The 22,545-nt window shown below is 43.8% G+C and overlaps 1 protein-coding gene across 2 annotated transcripts in view; it reads right to left on the bottom strand.

Annotated features, from left to right (window-relative positions):
* The window catches only part of LOC120909799 (acetylgalactosaminyl-O-glycosyl-glycoprotein beta-1,3-N-acetylglucosaminyltransferase-like), a 247,983-nt gene extending 226,526 nt beyond the window's left edge, over nucleotides 1–21,457 (bottom strand). The window contains exon 1 of one of the 2 annotated variants that reach the window (XM_040321540.1): nucleotides 21,223–21,457. In XM_040321540.1, the coding sequence (XP_040177474.1) occupies nucleotides 21,223–21,258 (36 nt within the window). In that variant the 5' untranslated portion in view covers nucleotides 21,259–21,457. Of the gene's footprint in view, nucleotides 1–15,763; nucleotides 15,836–21,222 lie in introns of those variants that run through there. The other variant, XM_040321533.1, reaches the window with a different exon arrangement.
* Nucleotides 21,458–22,545: the final 1,088 nt, after the last annotated feature.

The following is a 22,545-nucleotide window of genomic DNA, read 5'->3' as shown; positions in this document are numbered from 1 at the left end:
AAAGGGAGTGGGGGGGACGGCAACCCCAATTGCTGACATCTCAACAGAATCTGAACACGTACCTAACCAAATGGACGACCCTAGCCTGGACTCCCATGTCCCGACCATGGGGGAAATGGACGCAATGTTAAAGAGGGTGGAGAACGTAATAAGAGAGGAAATCAGCACATTAAGAACGGACTTATTCCACATGTTAGAACGAGTAGAGGAAGTCGAGAAAAAAATAGAAAAGCAGGACCTTGATCTTATTGAATTAAAAAAATCAACATTTGACTATGAAACAAAACCAGAGGTGGCTGCAATACCGATTAGAAGATCAAGAGAACCGTAACAGAAGGCAAAATTTAAGAATACGATCTATCAAGGAGGAGAAGGGTGAAGACTTGAGAAAAATTCTCAATGATCTGTTCCTTCCCCTCCTTGACAATGGCTCGGAAGGTCCCCTCAAATTGGAACGGGTCCACCGTGTGGGGAAGATCAGGGAGGGAGAAGGTAATTGGCACAGGGATATTATTGCTAGGTTCAGACATTTCGAACATAAAGAGGAGATCTGGCTAAAACTGAGAAGAAAGCCTCCCTTATCCTATGCCGGGATGGAGATCCAGATCTTCATTGATTTGGTATGGGAAACCCTGGCCAGAAGAAGACTCCAAAAACCCTTATTGGAACAGATGCGTCTACATAATATAAATTACAAATGGGGGTTCCCGGCCTGTCTGATAGGCCACAAAGAAGGGGTGTCAGCAAAATTAATATTTCCCGAGGACCTGGTAGGGTTCTGCCGCAAATTGGATATGCCTGCTGTGGACTTACCCGGATGGGTTGAATAGCTAGCGGAAAATTGCTTGGCCCTCGGGGTGGACCCGAGTAATGCGATTCGGTGTTGCGGGGGGGGTGAGGGGGGAGGGGGAGGGGACGACTAGGGAGGGGAATAGGGAGGGCAGATCCGTTAACCCACCCATATAAGATCAAGTCCCCGGAAAACTCCTGGGGAAAATGGGTGGGAGGGGCGCAGAGGTGCTTCACCTCATCCATAAGAACCGACGGGTAGGGGGTACCAAGGATCCCTACGGTTCAGAGGCGATGTATCGGCCTAGGCAAGGGGGGGAGGGGGGAGGCGAGGAGGAGGGTGGGTGGGTTTGGAAGGGGAGAGGGAATCTCCTCCTTCAAAATAGGGAGGGAAAAGGGAATATGGCTCCCAAGGAATCTCTTGGAAAGTTCAGTAGGAAATGACCTAGTTACAGAAAATGACAGAAGTAACATTTTTATCTTATAATGTAAAGGGATTAAATTCAGCCGTTAAAAGACTTAAGGTCCTTGCAGAGATTGAACAACTCAGAGCGGATGTTGTCTTTATCCAGGAATCCCACTTAACCTTAGACGCAAATATCAAGCTTTACTCCCCTGCATACCCCATTTGATTTTATGGGGATTCCATCTCAAAACGCGCTAGGGGCATGGCAATTGGGTTCACAAGGGGGTTTGGGTTTACCCTCGAGGCAAGGATGACAGACCCAGAAGGGAGATTTATATTTCTTAGGGTAAGGATCGATAATATCGTCTATACCTTAGCAAATATCTACGCCCCAAATGTACACCAAACCCAATATTTAGGTAAAATTCGGGGAAAACTGAATAATTTCGCGGAGGGATATATAATCCTGATGGGTGATTTAAATTTTGTCTTCAAACCGAAAAAAGATAGTACGTTCCATGGGAAGGAGACAAAAAATGTGCATTTACAAAGAATTAAACAAAAGATTCACGACCACCAACTAGTGGATGTCTGGCGGATTTTTCATCCAAATGAACATGATTACAAGTTTTTCTCCCCTCCCCACGGAACATACTCCAGAATTGACTACATCCTGGCGGATCATAGGCTGCTGGACTCTATAAAAGAGACAGCGGCCGTTGTGGCGCCTAGATGATAGCCTGATTCGTGACGAAGGAGGGGCAAGTAGGGTGGAGGCGGAATTAAAACAATTTTTTCTTACCAATGACACAGAAGGGATTACCAGCGCAACCCTCTGGGAGACGCACAAAGCTTACATTAGAGGAATCCTAATCGCAGAGGGCGCTAAAAAAAAAAAAAAGAGAGGAAAAATAAAGCAAACACCCTGATTAAAGACATAGAGTCCCTAGAACGCAAACATAAAGCGCAGGGATTAAAAGAGACTCACCACAATTTAATTATAAAAAGAGATGCTCTCAAGGAGATTATGGAACAGGAAGCGAGATACAAACTAAACTGTATTTCCAAAGAGAGATATCTATGGGGTAACAAACCAAGCAAGCTCCTAGCTAAGATGGCCCAAAAAAAGAAAGCTAGGAACTACATTGAAAAAATTAAAAGGAAAGACGGGAACATGGTTTACGCAACCAGGGAAATTGCGGATACATTTAAAAAATATTACGAGGAACTATACACATTAAAACATCCAGGGTGGCAGGCAGGGGAAAGGGAGGGAAAGACCCGAGATTTCCTTGACAGGGCAGGACTTCCTAGATTAGAAAAGATGGAAAGTTTGAACATGGACCGCCCTATAACTGAGGAAGAAATAAAAATAGCCCTAAATACCACCACTGGCGGAAAGAGCCCGGGGCCGGATGGGTTCTCCAACCTGTACTATAGGAGATATAGCAACATTTTGATACCGAGGATGTGCAAATACTTTAATGGGCTAGGGTCTGAATTCGAAACCAGCAGTGAAGCTATAGCGGCGGTGGTCACAATAATCTTGAAAGAAGGGAAAGATAGCTCTCTCTGTTCGGGATACAGACCTATCTCTCTGTTAAATACAGATATTAAGCTTTTTGCGAAAATTCTCGTGAGGCGCCTAAAAGGGGCCATGCACTCCTTGGTACACCCCGACCAGGTAGGCTTTGTGCCCAACAGAGAGGGCAAAGACAATAGTCTAAGGGCAATTCTCCTGCTACAGACCGTAAGGGAGAATGAGCCCCCAGGACTATTCCTGTCAGTTGATGCTGTAAAAGCTTTTGACAGGGTAGACTGGGGGCTCATGATGGAGACGCTTAATTCCATGGGAATAGGAAACAGGATGGCCCGTTGGATTAAAACACTTTACTATCATCCCACTGCAAAAATAAAAATTAATGCTACGCTATCTGAGCCCTTCGAGATGAAAAATGGGACAAGACAAGGGTGTCCCTTGTCCCCCCTCCTCTTCATTTTGTCTTTAGAGCCTCTGTTGGCCACTATACGTAACGATCCCGACATAAATGGAGTGAGAGTAGAAGGGGAGGAACATAAATTATCGGCTTTCGCCGATGATATTTTGTTCTATTTAACCAATCCGGCCAATTCTATCCCAAAGCTCTCTAAAGTTTTGCAACAATATGGCGCCATTTCAAACTTTAAAATCAACGTAACCAAATCAGAAATTTTGAATATTAATTTAAATAAAAAGGAGGTATGTCGTGTTAAGGAAATCTGCGCGTTCCCCTGGACCAAAGAACCAAAGTACCTAGGTATCAAATTGGCTAACACAGAGCAGAAGATGTATAAAATAAATTATGTTCCCTTACTAAATGAGATCAAGAGCGAATTAAAAAGAACGGTTAATAAACCCATATCATGGATCGGATGCATTAATATGCTGAAGATGGTGGTAGTCCCAAAAATTCTTTATAAATTTTTATTAGTTCCTATAGCCCTCCCTCAGCAATTTTTGAGAATCCTTAATGCCTTGTTACTAAACTATGTCTGGAAAAATAAGAAGCATAGAATATCCCTTTCCACCCTAAAGCAGGGTAAGTCACTCGGCGGCCTGGCAGTTCCGGATATTAAAAGCTATTATAAGGCGGCGGTCCTATCGCGCGCGGTAGAATGGGCACGGGATAGGACTGACAAAAGGTGGGTGCAAATTGAGAAAGCACTAACAAGTAAACATTTGAATAATATTATTTGGATCCCCGCACAACACAGAGCACTAGATCACAAAATACACGATTTAACACGGGACACTTTAAGAATGTGGGATAGGATCCAGACACAATTAGAAGGGAAATTGAACTCCCCATTAATGAATTTAAAAGAAAATCCTTATTTTGCACCAGGGGAAAATAAAATTGGAGGGAATTGGATTAAGGATGACACTGTCCACTTAGGGGATATCATTAAAGATGGAGAGATAATGACCTATGAAGATCTGAGATCCAAAACGGACTATTGGAATCTGGATAGGTGGCATTATTCCCAGTTGCACCACTTTGTTCGGCACCTCCCCCGCCCATTAAGGACGGAGGCGGAGCTAACTCCACTTGAGAAGATTTGCAAAACTAAGAACTCAAAGGGCACTATCACTAAATTATATGGGATATTGGTAAAGATAGGCTCTCGGAGCGAAGCACCCTTCATAGATAAATGGGAAAGAGAGCTAGGAATCACAAGAGGGACAAATACTTATAAAAGGATCATGCACCTAACACATTCATCTGCAATCGACACACGAACCGCCGAAACAAATTACAAGTGTATTTCAGGGTGGTATATCACCCCGGACAAAGCTATCAAATTTAAAGCAGATCAGACCGCAGAGTGCTGGCGGGGCTGTTTAGAAAGAGGCATGATGGCCCATCTTTGGTGGTTATGCCCAAAAATTCAAACCTATTGGGACATAATTTTGAGTCAAATTAAAGCTATCACGGGCGAAGAGTTAAAGAAGGATCCCTGGGTCGTGCTCTTTCATTGCAGCCAAGAGGGGGTAAAAAAATATAAGCAGTCTTTACTCCCTCATCTTCTAAATGCCGCTAAGAGACTCATACCCAAAAAGTGGCAGGAGATGGAAAGCCCACACGTCTGGAATTGGATAGACGAAGTGGAGGAAACGTACAGGTTAGAAGAGTTAAAGGATAGTCACCTAGAGACGATAGGCGAATATAGGGAGAAATGGGAAAAATGGAAGGAATACAAAAAAACATGGAGTTATGCTGAGAGAGTCAGGGTTAGCTAGTAACAAGATATACGTAAGTAGTTTTGAAATTACATCTACTCCTTCTACGGTCATTTTCCTAGAGCGATTTACACATTTTTTTTTTTCAGATGAACGTTTGAGACTGTTCCTCTACTCTCTACTGGAGGGAAAGGTTAGGTGATTCCTGGGAGCCATGAGGGGGAGGGGGGGTGTTAAATTAAAAAAAAAAATTTTTTTTTTTATAAATCTGGCCATATGGCAATCGGTCCCGACCACTCAAGCTGGGATGAGAGGGTGTGGAAGTGGGGCCACGACCTCACTGCCCCAGCGGGTGGCCATTATATAAATGGTTATGTTTACGAATAATTCAAAGAGAAAAAGGAAAAAAAAAAAAAAAGGGGCTTCTGGTTACAACTTGAAGAATAGGAAAAAGCCAGTGTTTTTTGTTCTAGTGCTAGGCTACTTTAAAAAAAAAAAAAAAAAAAAAAAGGGAGCACAGAATATATACCACACATGATGCAAACCACAAACCGAGACGTAAGAAGCATCAAATCATGAGCTGGTCTCTAGAATTTGGTAAAAGCTGAGGTGGTAAAAAAAAAAAAAAAAGAAAGAGATACGACGGCGTATCTCCTGATACGCCGTCGTATCTCTGAGTGCGCTCGGTCGTATCTATGCGATTCATAGAATCAGTTACGCATAGATATCCCTAAGATCCGCCGGATCTTAGGCTGCAATTTCAGGCTGGCTGCTAGGTGGCGCTTCCGTATGTTTTACGGGAGGAATATGCAAATTAGGATTTACACCGATTCAGAAACGAACGACCGCCCGGCGCTTTTTTTTTTACGTTGTTTGCGTTTGGCTTTTTCCGTCGTAAAGTTACCCCTGCTATATGAGGGGTATGTGCGGCGTATCCTATGTTAAGTATGGCCGTCGTTCCCGTGTTGAATTTTGAAAATTTTACGTCGTTTGCGTAAGTCGTTCGCGAATACGGCTGAACGTAATTTACGTTCACGTCGAAACCAATGACGTCCTTGCGACGTCATTTAGAGCAATGCACACTCGGATATTTTACGGACGCCGCATGCGCCGTTCAATGAAAATGTAAAAAACGCGGGGTCAAGACAAATTTAAATACTACACGCCCCCAACATCCCCATTTGAATTACGCGGCCTTACGCCGCAACACATACGTTACGCCACAGTAAATAAGGGCGCAAGTTCTTTCTGAATACAGAACTAAGCGCCCAAAGTTACAGCGGCGTAACGTATCTCTGATGCGTTACGCCGGCCGGACAGATACGCTCAGGTATCTGAATCTGGCCCAATGTGTTTAATGTGTGGTGGGGTCCTGTGGTTCTCCAGCTACCAGCCATTTCTCTTTGTGGGTATAAAGAATACAGAGCCAGATCCTCAAAAGAGATACGACGGAGTAACTGCTGTTACTCCATCGTATCCCTTGTCCTAACTATGGAACTGATCCACAGAATTAGTTTTCCATAGTTAGGACGAAGATCCGGCATGTGTAATTGAATTACACTGCCGGATCTTAGGATGCAGTACCGCATCCGCCGCTGGGGGCATTTCGCGTCGAAATGCCGCTTCAAGTATGCAAATTAGGACTTACGGCGATCCACGAAGCTATTATGCTTCGTTTTGTCGCCGTAAGTTTTAGTTTGCAAGTGCAAAATTAGGGCTGCTTTTACAAAGTGTAAACTGTTTACACCATGTAAAAGCAGACCCTTCTTCCTTGCGCCGCGCTTTTTTTCGATTTTGAATTTTTTTTTTGCCGCCGTATCTTTTTTTTTTCCCGACGCAACTTTATTGACCCGTCGCGATCCACAAAGCCCGACGTAACGTAATTTCGCGATATGCCCGTCGGGAAAATGACGTCACGAGCATGCGCAGTACGGCCGGCGCGGGAGCGCGCCTCATTTAAATGGGATTCGCCCCCTGATGATGAGGAACGCCTTGCGCCGGCCCGATTTAAGTTACTCCACTCAAAATTTCTAGGTAAGTGCTTTGTGGATCGGCCACTTAGGTAGAAATTTTGCGGCGGTGTAAATTAAATCGGAATATTTAAGTTAAGCCCGTTTTTTGAGGATCTGGCCCACAGTCCAGACAAAACTCTGTTAGGCCTATATAAGAAGCAGCTAGCTCCGAGTGCATAGCCTGGTTCCCTTGAGCACGATCTTTCCCAGCATCTAACAAACAAAGATTTGGGGGTCACACCCTAAAAGATGCATTAGAGATGGTGCAACCATAAGACCATACAAACAGAACAAAATATTACAGCGCACACATGCAAAAAATGACATTTAACTCTTGTAAGGCTATCTAAAACACCTGTTGGGCAGGAGCACCCCACTCTCTCATTATTGCCTCTTATTAGTGTCCACCTGTGTTATAGGAGGAGTTCTTTAGTTCTCCCATATAAAGGAGTGTATTTATTCCATGGTTCAGAGAATCAGGATCTTCCATTCTATAGATAGCGTAGGACCCACTGATAATGGGGTACTTTGACGCAGTGAAATCTGGTGAAAATTATGCTGTTGCCCAAAATTCTCTATATGCTATGGCACTCCCCGGTGCCCCTGGTGCTCAAGCACTTCAAATTTATGGAAGCTATGCTTAAATTGTTTGTGTGGGGAAAGAACAGACATAAACTACCCTGGGGAAACCTGTAGCTCGGAGACCAGGGGTCACATTGGGTAGTATATAGCTGAAGACCCACCGCACCACTGGTCAAAATATGGGGCTGCTATCATTTATGGTTCCGGAGATACAGGGATGCTTGCGCAGCCTGTCAGAAGCTACATACAGAGCGACCAGTTTAAATACAAGCTGACACTCTGCAGCAGCAGACTGAGAGGATAAGATCAAAGGGCCAAATCCTCAAAAGGGATACGCAGGCGGAACTGCTGTTCAGCCTGCGTATCCCTGTGCCTATCTTTGGAACTGATCCTCAGAATCAGTTTTCCAAAGATAGGCAGAAGATCCGACATCTGTAAGAGACTTACACTGTCGGATCTTAGGATGCAGTACCGCATCCGCCGCTGGGGGCATTTCGAGTCGAAATGCCACTTTGCGTATGCAAATGAGGACTTAGGCAGATCCACAAAGCTTTTTAGCTTTGTGTTTTCCTGCGTAAGTTACGTTTTGCATGCACTTAAGTTACACAGCCGAAAATTTCTAGGTAAGTGCTTTGTGGATCGGGCACTTAGGTAGAAATTTTCCGCCAGTGTAACTTAACTGCTAAAAGTTAAAAAACCGAATAAAAGTTAAGTTAGGCAGGTTTTTTGAGGATTTGCCCCAAAGTGCTTATAATAATTATTTGTATATTACTTATGGTAATTAACCCCTTGCCACCCAGACCAATTCTGACACTTCTCTCCTACATGTAAAAATCATCATTTGTTTTTTGCTAGAAAATTACTCAGAACCCTTAAACATTATGGGTTAGATTCACATACCGCGGCGTATTTTTGAGCGGTCGTAGCGCATCTCATATGCGCTACGCCGACGTAACATAGAGAGGCAAGTATAGTATTCACAAAGCACTTTCTCCCTAAGTTACAGCGGCTTAGCGTAAATGAGCCAGCGTAAGCCCGCCTAATTCAAAGTAGGCAGGTAGTGGGCGTGCTGTATTAAAATTAACCGTGACCCCATGTAAATGAAGGGCCGATCGAACGGCGCATGCTCACAATCACGTCGCATCTCCTCCCTAAGATACGACGGCTCAATGCGTATGACGTGAACGTAACCTACGCCCAGCCCCATTCACGTAAGTAAACAACGTAAAATACGACGCCCACACCTTAACATGACTTACCCCTGCTTTATAAAGGGGAAAACTATACGCTGGACGTACGCCTTACGTAAACGGCGTAGCTTACTGCGACGGGCGCAAGTAAGTTCGTGAATCGGCTTTTCTAGGTCATTTACATATTCGACGCGTAAATCAATGGAAGCACCCCTAGCGGCCAGCGTAAATATGCACCCAAGATACGACGGCATAGGAGACTTACGTCGGTCAGATGGAGCCAGAATTCAGGCGTATCTGGTTTCAAGAATCTGGCGCATAGATACGACGGCGCATCCTAGAACTTACACAGCGTATCAACAGATACGTCGGCATAAGTTCTCTCTGAATCTGGCCATATATATATATATATATATATATATATATATATACATATATAAAAAAAACACTAACGTTAGCATGATTTTTTTTTGTATACTAATAGCCAGATTCAGAGACGTTTACGCCGGCGTATCAGTAGATACGACGTCGTAACTCTGAATCTAAGCCGTCGTACATTTAAGTGTATTCTCGAATTGTGATACACTTAAATGTAGCTAAGATACGACTGCCTGCGCCGTCGTATCTTAGCTGTCTAGTTCCGCCGGCCGCTAGGGGCGTGAACGCTGATTTATGCCTAGAATGCGTAAATCAGTGAGATACGCCTATTCACTAACGTACGCTTGCCCGTCGCAGTAAAGATACGCCGTTTATGTAAGATGTTTTCCGGCGTACAGTTAGTCGAACAAAAAGCTGGCCTAGCCAATGTTAAGTATGGACGTCGTTCCCGCATTGAATTTTGAAATTTTTACGTTGTTTGCGTAAGTCGTCCGTGAATGGGGCTGGACATAATTTACGTTCATGTCGAAACCAATACGTCCTTGCGGCGTACTTTGGAGCAATGCACACTGGGATATGTCCACGGACGGCGCATGCGCCGTTCGTTAAAAACGTCAATCACGTCGGGTCACGAGTCATTAACATAAAACACGCCCCCCTGTTCCTCATTTGAATTAGGCGCGCTTACGCCGGCCCCATTTACGCTACGCCGCCGTAACTTAGGAGGCAAGTGCTTTGTGAATACAGCACTTGCCTCTCAGACTTACGGTGGCGTAGCGTATATGCGATACGCTACGCCGCCTCAAAGTTAAGCCAGTCTTTCTGAATCTGGCTATAAGTGCTTTAACTTTTTTTACAGGTTACATGTTTAGAGTTACAGAGGAGGTCTAGTGCTAGAATTATTGCTCTCGCTCTAACGTTCGTGGCGTATGTAACCTGTGTGTATCTGGCTCTGATATTAGCCAGGGCTTTCCCAGGGACTGACTAGTATCTCTCCCCAGCCTGTTCCCACACACCCTCTCACCTGCAGACCTGTGGATTGGGGAATCACGTCTGCAGTGTTTTTGTGTTCTGCCTGTGAATACAACGATCATTGTTAATAACTATAGCTGGCAGCATTGATTGTTTTGGGAAAAACCTGACAGGCTGGTTGTACTCAAGTCAGATAATAGATTGACTTGTGTAAAACCAGCTAGCCCATACATAGATCGACTATGGCTGGTCTCTGCTTAATTGGCGTAATTTCAATCCATGTATGTACCGCTTAACCACTACGCATTTCCTAAACATCCTTCCACAAACCTTTACATTTTCCTTCCCAGATTCCTTCATCCTCCTCACCTGTACATACTCTCCACACTTCTCTCATGTACATACTGCTCACTGTCATACCCTCCACACTTCTCTCCTATACATAGTGCCCGCTGTCATACCCTACACACTCCTCTCTTGTACATAGAGCCCGCTGTCATACACTTCCCTCCTGTACATAGTGCCCACTATCATACCCTCCACACTGCTCTCCTATACATATTGCCCACTATCCCACTCCTCTCCTATACATAGTGCCCACTGTCATACCCTCCACACTCTTCTCCTATACATAGTGCCCACCGTCATACTCTCCACACTCATCTCCTGTGCATACTATTCACTGTCATACCCTCCACACTCCTCTCTTATACATAGTGCCCACTGTCATACCCTCCACACTTCTCTCCTATACATAGTGCCCACCATCATACCCTCCACACTCCTCTCCTGTACATACTGTTCACTGTCATACCCTCCAAACTTCTCTCCTATACATAGTGCCCACTGTCATACCCTCTACACTTCTCTTCTATACATAGGGCCCACTGTCATACCCTCCACACGTCTCTCCTGTACATACTGCCCACTGTCATATCCTTTCCACTCTTCTTCTGTACATACTGCTCACTGTCTTACCCTCCACACTCATTTAATGTACAAACTGCTCAGTATCATACCATCCACACTCCTCTCCTGTACATACTGTTCAGTATCATACCGTCTACACTCCTCTCCTGTACATACTGCTCACTGTCATACCATTCACACTCCTCTCCTGTGCATACAGCCCACTATCATACCATCCACACTCCTCTTCTGTGCATACAGCCCACTATCATACCCTCCACACTCCTCTCCTGTGCATACAGCCCACTATCATACCCTCCACACTCCTCTCCTGAGCATACAGCCAACTATCATACCCTCCACACTCCTCTCCTGTGCATACTGCCCACTATCATACCCTCTACACTCCTCTCCTGTACATATTGCCCACTATCATACCATCCATACTCCTCTCCTGTACATACCGCCCACTGTGATACCCTCCACACTCCTCTCCTGTACATACTGCTCACTGTCATACCCTGCACACTTCTCTCCTGTACATACTGTATCCCAACCTTACCCTCCACACTCCTCTCCTGTGCATACTGTAACCCAACCTTACCCTTTACACTCTACATACTGCCAACTATCTTTCTCTCCACATTCCTCTCCTGTACATACCGCCTCCCATCATACCCTCCACACTCCTCTCCTGTACATACTGCCCACTGTCATACTCTCCACACTCCTCTGTTGTGCATACTGCCCACTGTCATACCCTCCACACTCCTCTCCTGTACATAATGCCCACTGTCATACCCTCCACATTCCTCTCCTGTACATACTGCCCACTGTCATACCCTCCACACTCCTCTCCTGTACATAGTGCCCACTGTTAGACCCTCCACATTCCTCTCCATCACCTGCACATACTTCCCAGTTTTATACCGTCCCTACTCCTCTCCTACGCCTCTTACCCACAAAAACAGTTCTTTAAAATTATACTGAATATCCTTAATATTACTAGCTCTAGAATGGAGACACTTTTGTTAGTTCAACTAAAGGAAATCTTCTCAGTCCTCATATTTGTTCTGCCCATTATTAGTACCTATTTAATGTTGTGATTTCTACTGTGATGTATAGAGGAACATAGGGGATCTCAGCTACTCTAAATATAGCACTTGTAAAAAAAAGTGTCCCTTAAAAATATTTTTTAAATGTTGGCAACTATGCACTTAGGCACTGCCCAAAGGCCATCTGGTCAGTAGGGGGCCCCATTAGAGGCTCCTGGGATCCTGTGATAATAAAACGGTAGTAAACTTTGCTAACATTACTACTTTTTAGAGGCCCTGAGGTAGGTTATGCCATTGTGTACAAATATGCACAGCATATTAGCACATTAGGGTACACTTAAATTTTCAGACTGAGCCCTCCAGTGCTGCGCTGTGATCAATCCGGCGGGTCCCGGGCGCTTCCATCTTCACCCGGTCTTCCTTCTGGGCTCTGTGCCTTTGGTCACTTGCCTTGGCTGGGCTGCGTTGATGTCATTTCCATACATGTTCATGCGCATCCTCTCTCTCTCATCCCCCTTTCTCTCTCATCCTCCCTCCCTTACCCCTCACCCCTCTCTCATCCTCTCTCTCTTTCTCATCCTCCCTCTCTCTCTTTAATTTAATTTGTTGTAACAAAAAAATGTTTGTATATTTATTATTTATAAAAGGCCCACCAAAATCCTCAGAACCAGGCCAAAGTTGTTCTTAAAGCGGGGGTTCACCCGCACATAACACTTTTTCCCCTTAGATGGATGCTCGTTTTGTCTAGGGGAATCGGCTAGTTGTTTTAAAATATGAGCTGTACTTACCGTTTACGAGATGCATCTTCTCCGCCGCTTCCGGGTATGGGCTGCGGGACTGGGCGTTCCTATTTTGATTGACAGTCTTCCGAGATGCTTCCGACGGTCGCATCCATCGCGTCACGATTTTCCGAAAGAAGCCGAACGTCGGTGCGCAGGCGCAGTATAGAGCCGCACCGACGTTCGGCTTCTTTCGGCTACTAGTGACGCGATGGTTGCGACCGTCGGAAGCCTCTCGGAAGACTGTCAATCAAGAAGGAACGCCCGCTCCCGAAGACCCATACCCGGAAGCGACGGAGAAGATGCATCTCGAAAACGGTAAGTACAGCTCATATTTTAAAACAACTAGCCGATTCCCCTAGACAAAACGAGCATCCATATAGCATCCATCTAAGGGGAAAAATTGTTTTATGGGTGAACTCCCGCTTTAATCTGGCCCTGATAACTTCTAAAGACTCTTCTAACAGACAAAAAAAGTGAAGGTAAATCCAGAATTTCAGATTTGTTCCAAAAGCAGGTGGTGAGTGAAAATCTTTCAATGGGGACTCATATTTTGGTGACAGCTGTCTAAGATGGGAAACCTGGTCAATTCTCATTTCCTGTTCCATTTCCAGGACAGTAAGTATAAGAGCCGGTTCACACAGGGGCGACTTGGGATCCAACCTGAAGTCGCCCCAAGTTGCGCTGTTAAGAAAAGCAATTGAAGTGAATGGAGCCGTCTGAATGTACACTACTGAAGTCGCTCCGACTTCAGAAAAGGTTCCTGTACTACTTCAATCCGACTTCTAGGCGACTTGTACCTATTGATTTCAATGGAAGTCGCCTCAGAAGTCAGATCACTGTCTTAACAGAAGCAACAATACAAGAAGATATCATACATTTCTCAGGCAAACCCCTCCCTCCCCCTTCCTCCCACAGAGCTGATTGTTGTTTGATTGACCACTGGAAAGCCTCCTGTCCTGGAGGCGACTTGAAGTCGCCTTGTAAGTCGCCCAATGTCATGGTGCGCGCTCAGGTCATCAAAAATAACCTGATATAACCAGTTTTTTAGCCCTTCCCTACTTTATTTAAAACAAACAAAAAAAAACACAATTTCAGTTATTCACTTATTTATTTATTTTTTACTTTTAATCTTTGGATGATACTTTTTTACACCATACAACTGCAAACTAACTCTAAAGAAAACATATTTATTTATTTTTTACCCAGAATAAGGTATGCAAAGCAAAAAAACTAAATCTGTGCTCAGATTTGCAAGTTAGCAAAACAAAACTTCATTAAAAGGTAAGGGAACATAGCTCCAAGTTGTAAATATATACCGAAGCCACCTGTAGAGTGTGTGTGGTCTTTTTACCAAAGAATAACAAAATTAACTTAGTGTCGGTTCATACAGGGGCAACCCAACTTACAACGCGACTTGAAGTTGCCTCCAGGAAATCTATGGGTACAAGTTGGATAGATGACGCCTTGAAGTAGTACAGGAACCTTTTCTGAAGTCGGAGCGACTTCAGTAGTGTACATTAACCACTAGCCGACCAGCAACCGTCATTATACGGTGGCAGGTCGGCTCTCCTGGGCGAGAGCCCGTAGCTATACGTCCGCTCTTCGAGCGGCCACTAGGGGCGCATGCGCGCCCCCCGCTCGCCCCCGACTCCCGTGCGTGTGCCTGGCGGGCTCGATCGCCGCCGGGCACCCGCGATTGCTCGTTACAGAGCGGGGTCCGGGAGCTGTGTGTGTAAACACACAGCTCTCGGTCCTGTCAGCAGGGGAAATGCTGATCTTCTGTTCATACAATGTATGAACAGAGGATCAGTGTTTCCCCTAGTGAGGCCACCCCCCCCCCACAGTAAGATAACACACAGGGACATACTTAACCCCTTCCCCGCCCCCTAGTGTTAACCCCTTCACTGCCAGTGGCATTTTTATAGTAATCCAATGCATTTTTATAGCACTGATCGCTATAAAAATGGCAATGGTCCCAAAAATGTGTCAAAAGTGTCCGAAGTGTCCGCCATAATGTCGCAGTACCGAAAAAAAAATCGCTGATCGCCACCATTACTAGTAAAAAAAATATATTAATAAAAATGCCATAAAAATACCCCCTATTTTGTAAACGCTATAACTTTTGCGCAAACCAATCAATAAACGCTTATTGCGATTTTTTTTTACGAAAAATATGTAGAAGAATACGTATCGGCCTAAATTAAGGAAAAAAAATGTTTTTTTATATATTTTTGGGGGATATTTATTACAGCAAAAAATAAAAAATATTCATTTTTTTCAAAATTGTCGCTCTATTTTTGTTTATAGCGCAAAAAATAAAAAACGCAGAGGTGATCAAATACCACCAAAAGAAAGCTCTATTTGTGGGGAAAAAAGGACGCCAATTTTGTTTGGGAGCCACGTCGCACTAACAATTGTCAGTTAAAGCGTCGCAGTCCCGAATCACAAAAAGTGCTCTGGTCTTTGACCAGCAATATGGTCCGGGGGTTAAGTGGTTAAGATGGCTCTCATTCACTTGAATTTAATTTCTCATGTCTCACGACTTGGGACGACACAAGTCGGATCCCGGGTCGCGGTAGTGTGAACCGGCACTTACAGTTTTTCAGAACTGAACTTTCAAATAAGATATATCATACCTGTATACTCTGGAGTTGATTTATTAGGAGTAGAGTGTGGATATGTTAACTTTTTACTTTGTTTAGCGAATGAGGTGAATGTGTTCACTTCAATATTTCAATCATGTGCAAGCAAAAATCCTGTTTTTTTTTGTTTTTCTTTGCACATAACTAATAGGAGTAGACACAGTATCATGTTTTTTACTAAGCTAAGTTATCAACCACTTTGTTGAGTGAGCAGTCCCTACTCGTTTAGTAAACTGACCTCCAAAAATCAAATGCAGATATGTACTTATTTGTGTTCTTTACAATAGATAACTGTACCTCTCACCCCAAAAAGTAAAAAAGTTACCAGTGTGCAGTGTCGTCCAGGGCATTTTGCTGCCATTGTAGAAACAATTCAAGCAGAAGCTGAAATGAACAAAACGTGCGATCTCTTGTTGGGTGCGCTGAACAATAATTGGATTAATACTCTTCTTGTCATAGGTCATGCAGTTCCATTATCTATTTCTTTATCTGTAGTATGTCCAGTGGCGGTGCATCCATAGAGGGCGCAGGAGCGCCGCCCCCTCTCGCTCCTGCACCGCCACTGAAAACAATACATAGATTCATGCATTGCATGAATCTATGTGTTGTCACCTGCGCCTCTGCCGCCCACTATTCAGAGCACCGGCCATCTGAATAACAACAGCTGCTCGGCTGTGGAAGTGTCTATCAGAGCCAGCGGCTCAGATAGGCTTTCCGATTACAGCCTGTGGGCTGTAATCAGCTTCCAAATAGTTAACCAGGGGAAGCACGGGGTGTGCGTTCCCTGGTTAACACTGACACACATCTCAGCCAATCAGGTTCACCGGATCTGGTTACCGGTAACCTAATTGGCTGAAGCGACATCGAGGGCGGGACTACATTGAAGGATCATGGCGGAGGATGGCTGACCGGCAAAGGTAAGTGCCGGGCAGGGGGGCAATCTGGCGGTAATTTAGGGCACACTGGTGGCATTTTAGGGGCAAACTGGCAGTAATTGTTGGGCACAGTGGCGACAATGGCATGGCACAGTGGCTGCGTTTGGCATGGCACAGTGGCGACAATTGATGGGCACAGTGGCGACAATGGCATGGCACAGTGGCTGCGTTTGGCATGGAACAGTGGCGACAACTGATGGGCACAGTGGCGACAATGGCATGGCACAGTGACTGCGTTTGGCATGGCACAGTGGCGACAATTGATGGCATGGCACAGTGGTGACAATTGATGGCATGGCACAGTGGCGACAATTGATGGCATGGCACAGTGGCGACAATTGATGGCACAGTGGCTGCGTTTGATGGCATGGCACAGTGGTGACAATTGATGGGCACAGTGGCTACGTTTGATGGCACGGCACAGTGGCTGCGTTTGATGGCATGGCACAGTGGCGACAATTTTATGGCACAGTGGCGACAATTTTATGGCACAGTGGCTGCGTTTGATGGACACAGTGGCTGTGTTTGATTTTTTTTGTTTGTTTGTGCCCCCCCGAAAAATTTGGAGCAACAGCCGCCATTGAGTATGTCTACTAAGATAGAGTAAATGTATCTATACCAGGAAGAATAAGTTAACCTGTTCTGGGGCTGCTCCTGAATTCCAGGATGTTTAGTTTCTTATTATTGCATGTTTAAAGTCCAGGACTTTAAACATGCAATACGAGTTAGTGATAACTAGGTACATGATTTAGAAGACAGTCATGAACTGGAGAATCATTATATGAGATCATTGTTAATAATGCCAGTTTACAAGTCAATGCTTCCACACTTATGCTCCCTAAAAATTACCCTTAAAGGGGTTGTAAAGCTTTGTGTTTTTTCACAGGTGAAAAAACACCTTGCACTCTCTGCCCCCCCCCCCTCGAGCTCCCCGAGCCCCCATTTTACTTACCTAGCCCAAATCTCCATGGGGTGCGATCCCGTGTTGCTTTCCCCAGGTTTTGTCAGCTCTTCATTGAATAGATTGATAGAAGTGCAGTCATTGGCTCCCACTGCTGTCAATCAAATTCAATGATGCAGCTGCCAGGGGGTGGGGCCGAGTCATACACTCGAGTGTATGACACGGGAGTGCGCCTGCAAGCTAACCCCCTCGGGGAAAGAGCTTCCCAGAGAGGGTTGGCTCTTGCGCAGAGGAGCTGTGAGAGACGCTGTGGGACCCCAGAAGAGGAAGATTCGGGCCACTCTGTGCAAAACTAACTGCACAGTGGAGGTAGGTATGACATGTGTTTTTTTTTAAAAACAACTGAACCTTTAGTTTCCCTTTAATATTTCTCAAAATCCATCATAAAGATCAGAGGTAAAAAGCATAAAATAGAAAAGGTAATGGATAGCAAAGAAAAAAGTTAGTGTGAAAAATAATAATAATAATTTAACTACTAGACCCAGTCAAAAGAATATAGTAGCCCCGGTAAGCATCTAGGTAAGGAACACACAGACTACGATCTGCACAAGCTCAGGGTTGCACAACAAGTGCCAAAGGGCCACATGTGGCTCCTGGACAATAGGCTGGGAATAAGGGGGATGGACCCTCTATTTTTTATTGCTGGGGAAATGTACCCCTCTATAACTTCTGGAGACTTTTATAACAGACAAAAAGGTGAAGGTAAATCCAAAATTTCAGATTTGTTCTCAAAGCAGGTGGTGGGTGGAAATTAGGGTTGTCCCGATACTGATACTAGTATCGGTATCGGGACCGATACCAAGCATTTTCCCGAGTACTCAGGGAAAATGCTCAGATACTTTGCTGATACCTGACTCTCCCTCCATGCTCCTGTGTCCCCCTTCCGTTCCGCTGCCGTTCTGCTCTCCCCCTCCGTGCCGCTGCCGTCCTCTGTCCCCCCCCCTCCATGCCGCTGCCGTCCTCTGTTCTCCCCCTCCGTGCCGCTGCTGTCCTTTGTTCTCCCCCTCCGTGCCGCTGCCGTCCTCTGTTCCCCCCCTCCGTGCCGCTGCCTTCTCCTTTTTTATTTCTCCCCCTCCATGCCGCTGCCATCCTCTGTTTTGCTCTCCTCCTCCATGCCGCTGCCGTCCTTTGTTCTCCCCCCTCCGTGCCACTGCTTCCCCCCTCCGTGATCTGTGTCCCCCCTCCGTGTCCTCCTCCGCCCCCTCTGTCAGGGCTCCTACCTTTTCTAAATGAACAGAGTCAGTGATCACTGACTCTGTCCATTCATATGTCTGAGCATCGTAACCTGTGTTTACGATGCTTCAGTTTCTGAATGGATAGGAGCCTCTGTCTCCTGTCCATTCATTTCTAGTGCAGCTGAGAAAGGGACTGGGGAATCTGTGTCCCTAGTCCCTTTCTCTGTCTTAAAGGGGAGATGTCAGAGGTTTGTTAAGACCCCTGATATCTCACCAAAGCCCCCCAACAGGGCTAATTAAATAAAAATAAAAAGAATTTCAATAAATAATTTAAAAAATAAAATGTAAATAAAAATAATAATAATAATAATAATAATAATAATAATAATGGAAAAAAAACACACACTGACAATTCACTAACCCCCCCCCCCCTAAAAAAAAAAAGTAAAAAATAAACTATGTGTAAAAAAAAAATATATACTGTCACATGACATTAAAAAAAAAGTATCGGTACTTGGGCGAGTACTTGAAAAAAAGTATCGGTACTTGTACTCGGTCTCAAAAAAGTGATATCGGGACAACCCTAGTGGAAATCTTCCAATAGGGGCTCATATTTTGGTGAGAGCTGTCTAAGATGGGCAATTCTCATTTCCTTTTCCATTTTCAGGACAGTAAGTATAAGGGTAATCTCCCCACCAGGAAACGGGCAGCAAAAAAAACCTGATATAACCTGTTTTTTTACCCCTTCCCTACTCTATTTAAAAAAAAAAAGAAACCCACATAAATCATGAGCCATAATGTTCATCTACATTGATTCATCTGGCAAAAGCAGCGCTTCTCAATGTGTAACACACAAAGAACATTAGTAGTGTTTGGAAAGATATACCCTGTGAGGATTACTCCAAACTGGAAAGTGCTCAACCAACAGTTCATATATGGGCTTTTTGGATGTATGGGAATTCCACCTTCACCACACTGCGTGATTCCACTCCCCTAGGTATTGCACTCACTAGAGATCTATCAAATAAACACTTTTGGATATATTATGCCCTTTCTGTAAAAGCCGGAGAGTCATCTGGAAGGATATCCCAATTGGATCGCCTGGGCAGTTGATTTATACACTCTGGTCCAGTATTCACTCAAGCTCTGTTACCGTAATCGGTTCCATTGCTCGGACATAACGAAAAAAAAACAATCCTCAGTGAACCTGTTAAAACGTGATTTCCATAAAACAAACCCCCCTTTTCCCTTTGCACTTACAAACATCAGTTAAAAAATTGCATTCAGTAGTAAAAGCATCACACTGTACACTGTATCATGATACTCGATCACCGCTCGGGAAGGTCTGATCATCCACATGGATTCCCGGGGGGAGATCGGAGCAGCTGACAGATAAAACAAACGTGTGCTCACGCCTAGACACGTTTCGTCATTCCATCTTTGTCAATAGGCGCATTTATGAAAATAAAGTTTTAACAGGTTCACGCTATGAGGATTGCAAAGTGTACTTGAAATTGCACTGAAAGTGCACTTGGAAGTGCAGTCACTGTAGATCCGAGGGAGACATGCGAGGAGAATAAAAAACAGCATTTTAGCTTGCACACGATTGGATGATAAAATCAGCAGAGCTTCCCCTCATTTTAGATCTACCCCTCAGATTTACAGCAACTGCACTTCCAAGTGATCTTTCAGTGCAATTTCAAGTGCACTTTGCATTTGTAGTTTGCACTTGTAGTGCAAAGGGGATTTGCCTTTCGTAAATAACCCCCATTGGCTCATGATTTATGACTTTTGTATTATTATAGCAGCCACTCTTCTGATAACCAGTTTAGGAAACCTCTTACATATACCTACGTATGCACCAGATAAGTTTACTTTTACTGTTACTTTAAGATTGTGAAAAAAAAAAAACACAATTTCAGTTATTCACTTTAAAAAAGGACGTTTTTTAATTTTTTTTACTGTTTACTTTACTTTACTGTTTACTTTTACTGTTTACTTTAAGATTGTGAAAAAAAAAAAAAAAACACAATTTCAGTTATTCACTTTAAAAAAGGACGTTTTTTTATTTTTTTTACTTTTAATCTTTGGATAATACTTTTTTACAGCATATAACTGCAAACTAACTCTAAAGAAAACATTTTTTTTTTTTTTACCCAGAATAAGGTATGCAAAGCAAAAAAACGAAATCTGTGCTCAGATTTGCAAGTTAGCAAAACAAAACTTCATTAGAACATAAGGGAACATAGCTCCAAGTTGTAAATATATACAGAAGCCACCTGTAAAGTGTGTGGTCTTTTTACAGAATAATAACAAAATGTACTTACTGTATTTCAGAACTAGACATTCAAATAAGATATTTCTTACCTGTATACTCTGGGATTTATTTATTAGGAGTAGAGTGTGGAAATGTTAACTTTGTAAAGAGAATGTTTGCTTGGTTTAGCGAATGAGGTGAATATGCGTTCACTTCAATATTTCAATCATGTGTAAGCGAAAATCCTTTTTTTTGCTGCACATAACTAATAAGAGTAGACACATCATCATGTTATTTACTAAGCTAAGTTATCAACCACTTTGTTAAATGAGCAGCCCCTACTCCTTTAGTAAACTAACCTCAATAAATCAAATGCAGATATGTTTAATATGTACTCATTTGTTTTCTTCACAGTAAATAACTGTACCTCCCACCCCAAAAAAGTTAAAAAGTTACCAGTGTGCAGTGTCGTCCAGGGAATTTTGCTGCCATTGTAGAAACAATTCAAGCAGAGGCTGAAATTAACAAAACGTGCGATCTCTTGTTAGGTGCTCTGTACAATAATTGGATCAATACTCTTCTTGTCATAGGTCATGCAGTTCCATTATCTATTTCTTTATCTGTAGTATGTCAACGAAGATAGAGTAAATGCATGTATACCAGGGAGAGTTGAAGTTAGCCTGTTCTGGTGCTGCTCCTGAATTCCAGGATGTTTAGTTTCTTATCATTTTTTATCACGTTTACAGTTTGTATTGGAATAGTATATGGTCACCTCACCCCCTCAAGTCAACATAGTGAGTTTCAATTCAATAAATTATAAAGTTAGTAAAAATACACAGGACATTGGCCATGTTCTTAGTTTTATGGTATAAGCCTGCGTCATTTCAAAGAATGTCTGTGGAACAAACTTCAAACCAATAAAAATATCAGAAAATAAGTGACATTGGGCCAGATCCACAAAAGGGATACGACGGCGTATCTACTGATACGCCGTCGTATCCCTGTTTCTATATTTGGAACTGATCCACAGAATCAGTTTCCAATAGATAGGCAGAAGATCCGACATGTGTAAGGGACTTACACTGTCGGATCTTAGGATGCAGTACCGCATCCGCCGCTGGGGGCATTTCGAGTCGAAATGCCGCTTCGGGTATGCAAATTAGCACTTACGGAGATCCACAAAGCTTTTCAGCTTCGTTTTTTCTCCGTAAGTATTAGTTTGCAATCGTAAAATTAGGGCTGCTTTTACAAGGCCTAAACTGTTTAGGCCTTGTAAAAGTAGACCCTTCTATCCCGCGTCGCCGTCTTTTTTTTTCAAAAAAATTTTTTCCTGCCGCAACTCGTATTTTTTTTTTTTACGCCCGTCGCGATTCTCAAAACCCAGCGCAACGTAAAACCGCGCAAAGCACGTCGGGAAAATTACGTCGTGAGCATGCGCAGTACGGCCGGCGCGGGAGCACGCCTAATTTAAATGGGACTCGCCCCATTTGAATAGGAACGCCTTGCGTCGGCCGGATTTAAGTTACACAGCCGAAAATTTCTAGGTAAGTGCTTTGTGGATCACGCACTAAGGTAGAAATTTTCCGGCAGTGTAACTTAAATGAGAATATTTAAGTTACGGTGGCTGACTGTGGATCTGGCCCATTATTCTCACTCTTTAAAATTTTAAGTGCTTATATGAACCCTTCTTTACAAAGTTTTCGAGACTACTACCTTCAAAATGGCAGAGGGCTTTTGCTCTTAAAGAGAATATGGAGTGGTTTTGTGTATATATTTTTC

This window comes from Rana temporaria, chromosome 1, assembly GCF_905171775.1.
Source record: "Rana temporaria chromosome 1, aRanTem1.1, whole genome shotgun sequence".
Classification (NCBI taxonomy): Eukaryota; Metazoa; Chordata; class Amphibia; order Anura; family Ranidae; genus Rana; species Rana temporaria.
The sequence above is the reverse complement of the archived record's forward strand: the minus strand, read 5'-3'. Positions and strand labels throughout refer to the sequence as shown.